Below are 16,038 nucleotides of genomic sequence, written 5' to 3'. Positions count from 1 at the left end.
TGTGAGCTACCACAAGATCCAGTATATATTTCCCTGTGCTATACAGTATAATCTTGTTTATCTATTCTACATATGCCTGTCAGTGTCTACAAATTTCGAACTCCCAGTCTGCCCCTTCCCATCCCCCTCCCCTCTGGCAACCACAAGTTTGTATTCTATGTCTATGAGTCTGTTTCTGTTTTGTATTTATGTTCATTTGTCTTTTTCTTTCTTTCTTTCTTTCTTTCTTTGGATTCCACATATGAGTGATCTGATATGGTATTTTTCTTTCTTTTTCTGGCTTACTTCACTTAGAATGACATTCTCCAGGGACATCCATGTTGCTGCAAATGGCGTTATGTTGTTATTTGTATGGCTGAATAGTATTCCATTGTATAAATATGCCATATCTTTATCTAGTCATCTGTCAATGGACATTTAGGCTGTTTCCATGTCTTGGCTATTGTAAATAGTGCTGCTATGAACATTGGGGTGCAGGTGTTTTTTTGAAGAAGGATTTCTTCTGGATATATGCCCAGGAGTGGGATTACTGGGTCATATGGTAAGTCTATTCCTAGTCTTTTGAGTAATCTCTATACTGCTTTCCACAGTGGCTGCTCCAAACTGCATTCCCACCAGCATTGTAGGAGGGTTCCCTTTTCTCCACAGCCTCTCCAGCATTTGTCATTTGTGGACTTTTGAATGATGGCCATTCTGACTGGTGTGAGGTGATACCTCATCATAGTTTTGATTTGCATTTCTCTGATAATTAGTGATATTGAACATTTTTTCATGTGTCTATTGATCATTTGTATTTTTTCCTTGGAGAATTGCTTGTTTAGGTCTTCTGACCCTTTTTGGATTGGACTGTTTGTTTTTTTCCTGCTACATCGTATGAGCTGCTAATATATTCTGGAGATCTAGCCTTTGTCGGTTTCATCTTTTGCAAAAATTTTCTCCCATTCTGTAGGTTGTCGTTTTGTTTTGCTTATGGTTTCCTTTGCTGTGCAGAAGTTTGTAAGTTTAATTAGGTCCCATTTGTTTATTCTTGCTTTTATTTCTATTGCTTGGGTAGACTGCCCTAGGAGAACATTTTTGAAATGTATATGAGATAATGTTTTGCCTGTGTTTTTTCTTCCAGGAGGTTTGTATCTTGTCTTATGTTTAAGTCTTTGATCCATTTTGAGTTTATTTTTGTGTATGGTGTAAGGGAGTGTTCTAGCTTCACTGATTTACATGCTGCTGTCCAGTTTTCCTAACACCATTTGCTGAACATCCATAGCTTTTCAAGCTTTCAAAACCCTACACCAGTCAGAGATGAAAAAACATTTTGTTGTTAGGTTTATAATGTTTAAAAATGTCTTTCATCTCAATCTCAACCTACTAACCGCTTATTTGGAAATATTCTCAAAAACATATATGTTGTTAGGATGTGAATAATGTTGAATATTTCAATGATCTAGAATAGCACTGTCCGATAGAATTTTTTGTGACTATAGAAAAGTTCTGTATATCTGTGCTGTCCAGTGTGGCAACCACTAGCCCCATGTGGTTATTGAGTATTTAATAATGTGGTTAGTGAAACAGACTCACAGACATAGAATACAAACTTTTGGTTGCCAGGGGCGGGGGTGAGAAGGGATAGACTTGGAGTTCGAAATTTGTAGATACTGACAGGCATATGTAGAATAGATAAACAAGATTACACGGTACAGCACAGGGAAGTATATACAAGATCTTGTGGTAGTTCACAGCGAAAAAAAATGTGACAATGAATATATGTATTTTCATGTGTAACTGAAAAATTGTGCTCTACACTGAAATTTGACACAACATTGTAAAATGACTATAACTCAATAAAAAATGTTTAAAAAAAAATGTGGTTAGTGCAACTGAGGAACTGAATTTTTAATTTAACTTTTAATGTAGATTTATTTAATTTAAATAGATCTAAAGACTTAAGTTCTTTAATTTTGTGTTTTCTCATTGTATGTTTGCAGTTTTGAGTGGAGTAGTATAATTTTGGTCCACTGGTGCATCCTTCCTCTGAGGAAAGATACTCAAGGGAATGTTAACAATTGTGTCTAATTGAATATTGATGTGTATGTGGTTATAGCTCTCTTTTCCTAATGATAAGAGGAGTTAACACAAGCAGTGTGTGTATGGTGGGGGGAGGTAGGATATACCCACCAGAAAACTGTAGATCGAAGTTCCTTTCTTTTGCATGTGTACAAGTTCATATCCAGCTTCTTCAGTGGCCTTAGCAAAGCTGCCTTGCTAGAGAAGGGATATTTGTGGGTTATTCCATTTTTGTTTTTCTGTTACAGGCGCTGCATTCAGGTAGTACATAAACTACTTTGCTACCAGAAGAAGTGTAGAGTACGTCTGCATTATACCTGGCGGGAACTCTGGTCAGGTAACTTTCTCTTTTGAATTTATCCTCTTTTACTATATCATTTATGAGCCCCTAGACGTGGGCATAAGGTGAATTTTTTTTTTAATTTTTTGGTTTGTTTAGGTTGCTCCTATTTTCATTTATACTTTTTGTCATTTCAGCCTTATTCTAATCCAAACCTGGGTATGTCACATATCTTTTCTATACTTTCTCTCTTATTCCTTCTCCTCCCTGTATTTTTTTGTTAGCTGGTAGAAGTAATTAAATATTTCTTGAGTTCCAATGATCCTTCCTTTGAGTGAGAGTTAGGTAGGAGGAGTCAGTACAAACTTGGATTCTCCCTTGGCTCCATTTGGTAGCAGCATATGGACTATAGGGAGGCTTCTGTGTATTTCTTCGGGATGAGTAATCTCAGGAGGAATGTCATAGGGAGAGAGGGTGGGGAGAGGGTGGAGAGATGGGGGAATCCTGTTCTTTGTGTTACATCTGGCATTATTACTGTTTACAGACAGTGTCAGTTTTACCAGTCCCCCTGTGCTGCAGACAGAAACAGCAAATTACAGTGTTTACTTTTGTCTTTGTATCCATTTGGTAGCCCAGCAAAGTCACTGTCACCCCTGCAGGCGGGAAGTGGCTCTTCTCTAAGGGTACAATTAATACTGGCTTGCTACCCCTTTCTTTTGTGCAACTAAATTGGAGGCTTCAGGAAAGCAGAGGAGACATGTTCTCTGTGACATCTGCTTGCTGATAAGTCCTGTGGCTTTTGTGACCTGGTGGTACAATAAAGTCTTCTCCAGATGATTATAGTGATGAATCGTTGCCCCACCCTTGGGAGAGCTACTTCGTATTCTGAGCAGAAGAGGGTGTATTAAGTGTCAGAGGCTTTATGAGAAATGGGCCAGTAACCCTGCCCTTTTCCATGGAATTCATCTCACTTGTTGTGACACATGGTTTCCTCCCAACTCAGTTTGGCCTTCTAAATTTAGTCCTTCATAATGGGAAGTACAGATACTTAATTAATGGATTAGGAAGTTCTTTGTAGTTACTGCCTATGGTGGTGAAGGGGGCGTGCACAATAACACTAAGCGCCAAGTGGCATTTTGATATTTTAGGAGAAAACAGTATGATTGTGTGAGAGTTTGAGACGGAGGGAATGTCAGAAATGCTAAAGAGAGATCAAAAGAGATTGAAATGACTAAAGTTAGTAGAATTTCTTAGGTAGGAACAATTCTTTTTGATATAAAGGACTATTATGGTTATATATGGATAATTATGTGATGATTAGGCTCCAAAATTTTAGGATTAAAGAGAAAACACAAAAATGATGCAAATCTCTGGGTATCAGTATAATCGTAGGGCTTATAACAAGCAGAAGTGGTTGATGTCTATAACTGAGATGAAGTTACACATTGTAATACTGAAGAGTTGGTGGTAGTAGTTGTTTCTACCTGCTTTTGATTCTCTTCTGGTTTTATTTTCTCTTTTATTCTATTCTTCTTCCTTTCTATCCTAGCCATCCTGTCTCTGCCTTTCTTCTACGCTTGTCATCTTCCTCATTGTCCTGTTCCATTGCCTCTTCCATTGCCTCCTACCCTTCACCCTGGTCTGTCTCCCTGGGGCCTAGGGCTTCCTATTAGTCTCTTACCTCTACCTTGTATCCTGTCCTTTATGCTGCTGTTGTCACACATTTTACTTTTACATATGTTATAAATCCCAAAATACATTGCCATCATTTTTGTTTTAAAAGGCAATTATATTTTAAAGTGATAAAAAATGTCTTTTATATTTATCTTTCTGAATATTAGCTTTTCCTATTCTGGCTAGAAAATTATGAGGCAGGAGACCATTCTTCATTCTGTGTTGGTCGGTTGACTATTTTTTTGAGTGCTTTATGTCATGTTCAGCTCTGTTTATAATTATTTGCTATTTTAGGACTGATTGATTTGCTTTCTAAGGCCTATGATAGTTTTGAGAGGAAGTGTGTATGAGTGTCGTTAGTGAGACTTGGACAGCTGCTTGTTTCTAAGGCATAGGCGTTTGTACTAGAGTTCTCTGCCAAGTGAGGATAGCTCCTTTTCCAGTGCAGACTAGGTGAGCCCTCTTGGAACCCTGGCTCCCCATATTCATGGATGGAGTATATACAGTGAGATGACGAGCAGCAAGTGTTAAGGAAAGCTGCAAAACACTACACTACATCTGATGCATCAGAGCCCATGATAATGTATAATATTACAATCAGTGAATATAAATATGGCTATGGTGGATCCACCTACTCCTTGGCTGACTACCCCTCATATTTTGGTATGCCCGTATTTTCATTCTTTCTTTGCCTTCTAGACTTACGGATTTGAGGGAGGTGTGTGAAGCTCATCATGGCAAGCATGCTTATGTATATAGATGCTTGCCCATGCTGCAAACGTTAATTGAATTTTACTTACAAATAAGACTGGTAAGATATTTGTTGTTAGCTTGGAAACGTGGGAGACCTGGAGTGCCTAGGAAGCGATCAGCTAGGGTCCAAATGCCATTTGTTATTTGGAATGGGGGTGTTTAGTGTCACTGCACTTCTAGTGGTGATTTTTATTCTTATATGTTTGATTATAGTAGCTCTTTGTGATTGGGGAGGTAGCCAGAGGTCCCCCTCCAAATTCCTGTATGGAATTCTCAGGCTTGGTTTTATGGATGAGGAGGAGCCAACTATATTTGTTAGGGTTTAATCCTGCCTGATATGTTGGTTTCACAGACATAAGCTGTGACCTACTCCCTGCTGCCACTGTCTATTTATATGATGCCTGTCACCATGGTATCTGAGTATGTGGGGAAATATATTTAGGCTAACTTCAACTAGAATATGGAAAGGGAGAAATCCTGCCTTTCTCATTGCCTTCTTTTCAGCAGTCACTATTTTTCACCAAGTTATGAAAAGTTCATAGTTCTTCTCTGACCTCTAGGCTACCCAGATCTCCTATTTTGAGTGAAAAATTAGATCTTAAAACTCTTCTCTGATAAAGATAGAAAATTGGGTTTTAGGATAAGATCCTAGTGAAATAGTTCTTTACCTTTGAGATTATAATGAAAGATATGATCCAGGAAAATGTCCATTTGCACATATATATTTTGCATATAATTTCAGAGAGTTCATGGACCTTCTGAAGCCCATCCATGATCCTATGTTAAGAATCCCCATATTTTTAGGTTCCACGACCTCCCAATTAATTCTGTCTTCATAGAATATCTTAATACTTGATTAATTTTTTCTTTATTTACTGATTGTGCTACACCCCTCCTAGGAACTTTAGCTTAGGAATCTCTGAATTTCTTGAGGCCAGAGTCGTGTTGGTCCCTATGTTTTGTTTCCTGTGTCTTCCTGTGGAACTTCGGGCTTCTATTTTAGCATATCACATTATTTTGCTATGTTTGCCTATGTCTGTACAATGATTTGTTTAAATATCTATTTTTCCTTTTTAAAAAGTTCCTGGAGGGCAGGGCCTGTGTTTTAATCATTGTTTTAGCCCCAGCACACTGCTTGGCTTATAATAGGGGCTCAGAAAACATTTGAATGAATAAATAAATGGATGAGTGGGTATGTAGAATTTCCATTAATGATGAATCAACATTCTCTTAAAGCAGCCCAATGTTGTATTTTGACCTCAAATAATAATAATAATAGTAGTAGTAGTAGTAGTAGTAGTAGTAGTAGTAGTAGTAGTAGTAGTAGTAGTAGTAGTAGTAATAGTATTAGGAGCTGACTTCATCACCTTTTTGTGTTGTTGATGTGAAAGGGAGTAGTGGGTAATTTCTCTTTCTTTTGTCTTTCTTCCCTACCTACAGATACATGGATTGCTTTTAACCAAGTGAAAATGGAAACTTAGGTGGTTTCTAAGCCATTAACCAAAGAATGAGCAGAATGTGTAGAGAGACACATGTAGTTGTTGGAGAGGAGAATACTTGAACAGAACTTCTTGGAATCAGCTTCTTTTATTTTTGCTGTGGACAGAAGGAGTATTGGGGAGGCAGCCTGCCTTTAAATAGAGTAGCTGTCTACAGTCTGAAAACAAGGGTTGATTTAAAGGCAGATTTATATTGGCATTTTATATTTGACATTTATCTATGGATCACAGTTCTTCTTACTCTTTCACTTTGCCATACCCCTTGGTGATAAGTCATTGTTTTTATCACCATTTGTTGGAAAATGGAGTTGAGGTATAGAAGGATAAGTGAGTTGCTAAGGATCATGGAACCAGACACTAAACAGAGTCATGATGAGAACTTAGAGTTCCTGACTCCTATGCTCAGACACAGATCACTAGGCAACATTTGCCTCCCTGCGGGAAGAGAGGCCCCTAAAGCCCCCAAAACAATCTGTTCAGCTTCACTGTGTTAAATAGCATCCAAAGCATTCACAACTTTCTGAAAAAGAGAGAAATTGTACGTGGCCTGATCTTTTAGATACCTACTGGGAAAAATAGAAAACCCACAGAGTGTCACAGCTTTCTGGATCCAGCTGGGTCTCTCATCACTGACAGAAGCCTATGACTTCATGGTTAGGTACACCTTGAGACTGGGAATTGAGAGTCTTTCATTGGGAGCTTGTTACACTAGAGGTGTTGTCATACAGGACTGAAAATTTTCGAGAGAAAGACTGACTTGAGTCGTAGGTTTACTTGGCAGTTCTTGTATCGGTTTAGCTTTGACGGTTTAGCAGTCCCCCCTGATTTGGGGAAACTGTCTTTTGAATTTTTAATTGTCTGCTTCTTTTAGTTTAGTTTCTTTTTTGAACTTTTTATTTTGATATAATTATAGACTCACAGGAAGTTGCAAAAATAGTACTGAGAGTTCTTGTACCCTTCACCCAGCTTCCGCCAATGGTAACATCTTACATAACTCTACAATATCGCTTTTTTAGTTTTGAAGAGGGTATATCCAGGTGGGAAAGAACATAGCAGTAAACAGCTAGAGTATATGGGAAGAGGAATTTTGGCAGCTGCTATTGCTGTTTTGTTCTTAAAATTGCTTCTTAAATTGTTCTTCCTCTTTTCCCCAAATTTTCTCTGATTTAGGGAAATATGTTACACGATGTATTCTAGGCTTGATGTGCCTAATTAAGACTGCTGTAGCTTCCATGTGCAAGAAGATGGAGGCTTCTGTGGACAGTCAGTTCCTCTCAAAGTTAGAATGTTCTGATATACAGGCATTAGAAGGTATTTCTCTCTTTTCATAATTTTGTTATGAAAGATTTTGTACAGCAGTGTACAAAGCTCCAAGACTGAAAAAGAATGCCAGGAAACTTTTTTTTCCTTCAAATCACCACATTTGGCTAAATCCAGAATTTATACTATTTTGAGTCTTTCTCTTGTCCTCATCCCCTCAGAAACTTGGCAGAAGCAAAAGATAAGAATTTCTAACAAGTTAAGCCTGTTAGGAGAAAAAGATTCCTACCTACAAGCCTCTTAAAAGAGTGAGCAATCTCTGTTATTTTCTTTGCACATAAAGTCACTTCCTATCCAGAGAAATGTCAACTCTCATAGGCCCATTAGCATCTTGTCAAGTAAAAGAGGCAGAGGAAGGAGTAGCTGTGCTTTTGTTGCTCTGCCTAACTGGTTGGTTTCATAAAGTATCATCATTCCCTGGATCTCTAGTGAGCGGGACAGGTCTGTTATTGGTTTTCTCTCATTTTGTCAGAAAGTAAAGTTCTTGATTCTACCTCAGATGGCTCCACTGAGACATGGTTTCATTGACTATTAGATTTCTTAAACGGTGACTTTGACTATCTTTCAGTTGAGCAATGTTGGAAAAATAAGGAAGTGGTATAGGGCCCGAGAAGGCGGCAGTGGCTTCTGATCATGCTTAATTAGAGACAGCTGCATAGGAATGAGGTGTATGGGATCTTGCATTTCTCAGAGTCTAAGTTCCATATGGGAATTTTCACATAAAAGCTCATTTTCATGATAAAGAAGAGGGTGGGTGGTAACTGTGAGGACTGCAGTGTCCTCAAGAAAATGGGGAATTGGAGACAGTTGAGAATCTTATTTTCTCTTTAGCAGATATACTTCAACAGCAAGGAAAATTGTAAGACAAAACCTAACTTCCATTTAAAGAAAGGATTTGTTCTTTTTTCCAGGTCATCAAGAGGAGTGTGGCACCTTTAGACAGTGCAATCTGTTGACATACTGACTTTTTATTGTGTTAAAATACACATAACAACACATGTGGTTACCGTCTTAACCATTTTTTAATATATGTTCAGTGGTACTAAATGCATTCATACGGTTATGCAGCTGTCACCACCATCATTTCCCAAAACTCTTGTCATCTTGTAAAACTGAAACTCTTCTCTCTTTCCCCCAGTCCCTGACAACCACCATTCTGCCTTCTGTCTTTTATGATTTTGACTACTCTAAGTACCGCATGTAAATGGAATCATACAGTATTTCTTTTTTTGTGTGACTGGTTTATTTCACTTATAATGTCCTCAAGGTTTAAGAAATGAGATTCTCCCCCTTCCTGCAGAGTTTGCTGTTTCTTTTTTGTTGTTGTTGTTGTTATTTTTGATTATAGATTGTAGACTGTCTCTGTGCTAGTGATCAGCCTAAGGTGTAAACTTAATGGCTTTTTAAAGGTCTCCTCTGAGACTTTTTTTGGGCATGCACAGTCATTCTCTAATTTCCTCTGTATATGCAGTTGTTTTTGAATGTCCTAGTCTTTAATCTCTGGCTCCTGAAAGGGGAAAAGTAAAAAATGAAGGTGGGGAAAAAGGGGGGCACTGGCCCTTTAAATCTGGAGTCACTGCCTGAAGGGGAAGGACTTACAACAATGAGGGGAGGTATAACAAAATAGCTGCCCATCTCTTTGCATCTCTATGTTCAGAAGCAGCAAATCAGTGATTAGAGCACAGGTCCCCATATTTGGAAGACAGGGTCCTTTTTGCCCACACTAGCCCTTGTAAGCTGCTCCAGAAACAGGTGTACAGCAGCTTGCCACATGGCTGGGGGGTGGGGAATGGGTAGCTGCTAATGTGCTAAGAGTTGAAATTGACCAAAATGAACCAAATTTACCATCTTCTGGAAGTTGCAAACCTTCATTGGAATCCAGAGTTATAAAATAGTTACATCAGACAGATTCTGCCAGTGCAGTTACTGTCTAGGAGGGGCCAGAGATCCTGGTGCTTCACAGTCTTCCCGGAATCCTCCCACTAGATGTACTGACTTTTGTGCTCTGTTCACCTGGAGAGGCTCATAGCACATAGCCAAAGCCATTTCATTTTCTTGTTTGACTCATTGGCCTCTGTTTCAGTGAGGTGCTTGTGTTTGCAGTCAGCCAGATACCTGTATTCTGAAAAGCCATCTAGTGTATTTTAAAATTATTCTGCTGGTAAGTGTTGGTTTCTAAGTCCTTCCTGTGCCACTTTGCTGATTGACAGTGAGTCTGCTGATTGCTGGCAGTGTCCCTGGGTAATTGGTGATTTTGTCCAGAGATGCTAGAATTGGTTAGAGTTTATAGTGCCTCTGGGGTTTTGGAGGCATTGGCTTGTTACACTAGTGCTATTTCTAGCCTGCCCTTTGTGTTCTTCTACCTCTTTCCTATGCAAGTGAGGTGCTAAGTATTTCTGTTCTATCAGTCACTGTGAAATTATTCACTTCCCCTAATGAGTGGATTTTGACTTGGAATCTCTGGCATCTCATCCTCGCTCCATGCCAGGCCACAAAATAGTGCCTGGCTGAGTCTTGCCTTTGCTTTGTCTCTCTTCCTCTCCATAGCATGTAAAAGCTGTTCAAACAGACAGCTCTCTCTGACCTGATTCTTCAGAGACATTTGTTTGTGCTCTGCTGGAGGCTCTCTGTCTCCTTCCTGTTTTTAATCTTATTTAAATGTCATTCACTTGGTTTTGTAATTAAACCTCCCCTCTGCTTCTCTGAGGCAGACGCTGAGCTACCACTTAATTGTGTCTTCCCATGGTTGGCTTGTTCCTCTCTGCACCTGGTTTACCTCAGTGTAGGGGACAGGTTTTAGCTCTGGAGAAGTTCCCATATCCATTATTCATCTTACTTTCCTACATGGCAACAAAATTTGCTGCTTGCTACCTTCTTTTCTTCCCTTTGAATTCAAAGCAGGTTAGAAAAAGTCTGAGAAAGTCCTCATTGTGTGAGTTACACTAATGCTAGGAACAGCTCTGCAAACAAGGTTCCTTGTGGAGTGAGGCGGGGCAGCGGAGGGAGCCTGTGTAAAGTGGCAGAATTCTCAGGTGGATAGTTCTGAACCCCTCCCATTTGGAAAACAGATTGACTGCTTCTGCCTCTGGGAATTCACTTGGGACTCAGGGAACAATCAAGGTGTCCGTTCCTGGCTCAGCTTCCCAGAACCTGCACACTATCTTCTATTCTACGTATGTCTGCATACAGAAAAGTCAGAACTTCTGTACGCTGCTGCCATATTTGATGCCCAGGAGTCTCCAAGGAAAAGAGCTAGGGCCAAAGATAAGTAGGAGCCTGACACTTGCCTCTAATGCAGAGTCAAAAGAGGCAGCAGTTGCAGCCAATTGGTAGTTCCTGAAAAAGAACCCAGAAACTAAGTTTTCAAAGTGCCTGGAAAAAAAGACTTTTCAATGAAGACCTAAGTGTTCTTGGAGCACCCACTTCCCTACAAATTAAACATATGGAATGTGCAATTTAATACCTCAAATGTTTCACTGACATAACTTCTCTATTTTTCATTCAGTGCAGGTAAAGAGTAGTTGGAGCCAGGTATCTGGAGCCTCATTTAGTAGAAATAGAAATGATTAGGAGTCAAACCCAGGATCCCCAAGGATTTCCAAGAATATTGTTAGTACAATTGACCCTTGAACAGTGTGAGGGTTTGGGGTGCTAACATCTCCCCACCCCCTCCATCCCTGTTGAAAATCTGCATGTAACTTTACTATCAGCCCTTCTTATCCATGGTTTCTCATCTTTGGATTCAACCAAACATGGATTGTGTAGTACTGTAGTATGCATTTATTGAAAAGAATCGAAATATAAATGAACCTGCACAGTTCAAATCCATGTTGTTCAAGGGTCAGCTGTACTTCAGTGTATTGATAGCTTTGATTGTAAAGTTTGATTATTATTTTGAAAACTGCCGTAGTATTGTCTTGGAAGCTGTCCAGGGTTCATTTTGAATTTGCATTTCTGCCCAAGAGTCCATGGTTCTCTGATGATTGAGTATATTTGGCTCCTTTTCTTTTCCCCATCAAAAAGAAAACACCTTTGTATGTTTAGCCCTGTACTCAGTTCTGTGTACCGTGATGTAAATTTCAGCTCATCAGTTATGCTGAGGTTATAGAAAGTTGGGATGGAGAGTTTGCAGGGCTCATACTAGTGTCCATGGAAAGAAAAACACTGGTCTCTTGTTTGTTTGTTTTTTTAACTGGTAAAACCATTTTTAAGTGTACAGTTCAGTGGCGTTAAGTACATTTCTGTTGTACAACTGACTCTACCTTCCATCTCCAGAACTTTTTAATTTTCTTAAACTGAAACTCTGTATCCATCCATTAAACAGTAACTCCGCATTCTTCCCTCTCCACACCCCTGATAACCACCAATCTATTTTCTGTCTCCACAAATTTGATTTCTCTGGGTACTGCATGTAAGTCGAATCATAGAGTATTTGTCTCTTTGTGACTGACTGACTTCACTTAGCATAGTGTCTTCATGGTTCATCCATGTTTTAGCTTGTGTCTGAATTTCCTTCCTCTTTCATGCTGAATATTATTTTGTTGTATGTATATACCATGTTTGGTTTAACTATTCATCTGTCAATACATTCTTGTATTCCTTCCACCTTTTGGCTATTGCGAATAATGCTTCTAGGAACGTGACTGTACAAATACTTGAGTTCTTGCTTTCAACCTCTTGTTTTTGAAAGAATGCAGGTTTAAATGTCCTAGGTCAGTAGAGTGAAACCCTGAGATGCTTACAAAAGAGATAGACTTGAACTTAGAAGATTTTTCCATTGGTCACTTGGGTATGTGAGGGGCTGATTATTGGTGTTCTGACTAAAGTTATGGTTTTGGGAAGCAAATATAGATATTGGCCCTAGATAGCTAATTGCTTCACCATCAACAAATGTTTTTTTAATTGAAGTTTAGGAGGAATCAGTACAGTTTCATAGACCTCAGCAGTGGGAGTTCATGGACCTTCCTGTTATGTTGCCCTTAGTGCGGTCTAGCTCCAACTAGCTATGTGGTTTGGATTACTTATTCATTAACCTTTCTGAATTTCAATTTGGTCATCTGTAAATTGGGACAGTAATACCTACGTAATTGGATAATTAAGAGAATTCAGTGAGAGTGATGTACTTTAACTACTTTACATAATGCCTGGCATCTAACAGGTACCTAATAAATGTTACCTCCCTTGTCACTTGTGATTGATGTGTTTCTCCCTTTGAAAAGAGATAAATGCAGTGTGGGGGAGGTGATTCCAGTAGTTAAGTGTCTCTTTTTTAAGATATCAAGTGGAGGGCAGTAGAAAAGAGGGAAGTTTTGAGATAGCTGTCGCTCTGTATCTGTGGTTCCATATCCATGGATTCAACCAACAATGGATCAAAAATATTTGAAAAAAATTCCAGAAAGTTCCAAAGAGCAAAACTTGAATATGCTGCACACCAGCAACTATTTATATAGCATTTACGTTGTATTTACAACTATTTACATAGCATTTATATTATATCAGGTATTATAAGTAATCTGGAGATGATTTAAAGTATACAGGAATATATGTGTAGGTTGTATGCAAATGCTATGCCATTTTATATAAAGGACTTGGACATTTATGGATTTTTGTATCTGTGGGGGGTCCTGCAACCAATCACTTCCCAAGGATAATGAGGGACAACAGTACTTTTTTTTTTTTGAGAGTATTATTTTATTTTATTTCTCCAGAAACTTTTTTTTTTAACATTTTTTATTGATTTATAATCATTTTACAATGTTGTGTCAAATTCCAGTGTTCAGCACAATTTTTCAGTCATTCATGGACATATACACACTCATTGTCACATTTTTTTCTCTGTGATTTATCATAACATTTTGTGTATATTTCCCTGTGCTATACAGTGTAATCTTGTTTATCTATTCTACAATTTTGAAATCCCAGTCTATCCCTTCCCACCCTCCACCACCCTGGTAACCACAAGTCTGTATTCTCTGTCCATGAGTCTATTTCTGTCCTGTATTTATGCTTTGTTTTTATTTGTTTGTTTTTGTTTTTGTTTTTTAGATTCCACATATGAGCGATCTCATATGGTATTTTTCTTTCTCTTTCTAGCTTACTTCACTTAGAATGACATTCTCTAGGAGCATCCATGTTGCTGCAAATGGCATTGTGTTGTCGGTTTTTATGGCTGAGTAGTATTCCATTGTATAAATATACCACATCTTCTTTATCCAGTCACCTGTTGATGGACATTTAGGCTGTTTCCATGTTTTGGCTATTGTAAATAGTGCTGCTGGGACAACAGTACTTTGTGTGAGCTTCTGGCACAGTTCTTGACTTGGAGCTGTCGCTCAGGAAGATATGAATTTCTTTATATATTACATCTATCTCATTGGTGTTTTGGGGCAGCCTACTCCTGAGACTGTGGAGGATGGGGGCTGCTGAGAAGTGTGTATTTAAAGGCCTGGAAGGTCTCAACCACCAAGCTTTCCTCATCTTAAACGATACTCTGCAATAAACTGTGCCATTTTGTTTTATGGGATGAACAGCAATTGCTCACATAATGGGCAAAACAATTTATACTGTACTGAGTTTCTATAACATAGGCCCTTTTTCTTTGGAAGCCTCTCATAGGGTTGTGTCTTTAGTGAGGAAGAGCTTGTGTTAGTCTCTTCCCCTCTGCTTCCTTTTAAAAACTATTATTTAAGAATTGGAAACATGGTAAACCAAAGGGTTAAACTAAAGAGAAAAAGGAGTATATCCTGCCCCTTTATCTTCACAGTGACTACAACATGTATTGTACTTGATACCAAACTCTTATAGACATATGACTAATGAACAATACTATGTTTATACAACCAACCCTTTATCTTTTATAGTTATCTTAACTCTTTCCTCTATGTACTGTTACTTCTGAGACTGTCCTTGGAACAGTTTGGCTGGTCATGTGCCCATATGGCACCAAGTGGACAAGAGGATCAAGGACAGTTTTCTAAAAATGGGTGTGTATAGAGAGTATCCGTGAGCCAGAAGCCAGCCAGCATGAGCTCTGTGCTACATGTGTGCTGGCACTGAGCTCCTGGGTACCAGTTCTATAAAGTCCTTGAACCTGCCCCTGACACAAGGCTTTTCTTTGGCCTGCAGTTAAACCTGGTCTTAGCTTTATACCACAGTAGCCTATGAATAAGCCTGGATATTAACTGTTTATACTCATGTTTTGGTTTTGGTTCTGATTTTGCATAAAGAAAGGGGATCTTAGCTCCCCTTGAAGTCCAGATCCAATCATATTCCATGTTCAGTACATAATTAAAAAGGAGGCAACCCTGAGTGAGGGAAATAGAAACAGTTTTAGTTGGCAGGCTTTGTTTGTTTGTTTGTTTTTAAGATACTAGAGAGGAAGCAGAAACAGAAAGGGGGAAAGATGTGTGTGAAAGGAGAGAGGTGTGTGAAAGGTGAGATGTGAAGAGAGATGAGAGCGGATATAGAGGGCCTGCTGAGGCGGTTTATGCTGAGAAAAGCTGCTGGGAGTTTTTTAAGTGATGAGAGTAGAAGAAAAGTAATAGTGAGGTATTAAATACCTGTACTCTAATAAAGTAGCTGAGGACCAAGAGAAGAAGGGGACCAAATACATGAAAATAACCGTGGAGCAGCCAAGAAAATTATAAACCAGAGTCTGGAGAAGTGTTTGTGATCGTATAGGCAGCAAGTCTAAGCACACCATTTATAAGTTTCCTTCCCTTGAATATTTGATTCTGTCTAGCACCTTTATTTGTTTAATGGTAGAAGGAACATTAAATAGGAGACCAGGTTCTAGTCCCAGCTTAGTCACTAAATAGTTGGGGTGGTGGGGGAAAGGGGATGTTTTCTAATTCCAGAATAAGGGAATTGTATTGAATGACCTCTAAGGTCCTTTCTAGCTCAAAAAATCTATGATCGGGTATGTCGAAGCCTCACAGACTTTGAACTTTCATCACAGCAGGTCAGAGGATAGGAAAAAATGTGTGTAGTAATGTGTATAGCACACTGAACAGTTGATAGAATGAGTACAAAATCAGAGAGATGATGGAGGAAAAAAGCACTGTTTTATGGGATATTTGGGGCATTCCCTCTTGAAGAGGAATTGTGGTCCCTGATGGGTTGTGGGAACCAATTTTAAGGTTGCTTTGTCGATTTTAACTGCCTATTAAATTCCTTCTAGAGAATAATGACTTCCAGGTAGGAGAACCTTGGCTTTTTTGGGAAGGTAGGACTGGGGAACCATGCATCTGACCTCAGTTGTCAGGGGCAGAATGCAGGTTTCTCCTGACGCTGCTCTCTGAGTATCACAGTGCTGGACTCTACTTCCCAATACTGTGTGGCTCTGCTGATGTCTGTGGCAGCTGGGACACAGGCTGCCTCTGAGCCTGAGCTAGAATTACTCTCTTCTTCCCCTCATATTTATCACTTTGTCATCCCCCACTCTGAATCCCAGAG

The 16,038-nt window shown here is 39.1% G+C and overlaps 1 protein-coding gene across 1 annotated transcript in view; it reads left to right on the top strand.

The window, feature by feature from the left end:
• ARMH3 (armadillo like helical domain containing 3) overlaps positions 1–16,038 on the top strand; it is a 153,436-nt gene that overhangs the window by 53,093 nt on the left and 84,305 nt on the right. The window contains exon 20 of the mRNA XM_006210485.4: positions 2,307–2,395. Coding sequence (XP_006210547.1) covers positions 2,307–2,395 — 89 coding nt within the window. The remainder of the gene's footprint in view (positions 1–2,306; positions 2,396–16,038) is intronic.

This window comes from Vicugna pacos, chromosome 11 (genome assembly GCF_048564905.1).
Source record: "Vicugna pacos chromosome 11, VicPac4, whole genome shotgun sequence".
NCBI classification, from domain to species: domain Eukaryota; kingdom Metazoa; phylum Chordata; class Mammalia; order Artiodactyla; family Camelidae; genus Vicugna; species Vicugna pacos.
Note: the sequence above shows the minus strand (reverse complement) of the source record. Positions and strands in the feature narration are given on the sequence as shown.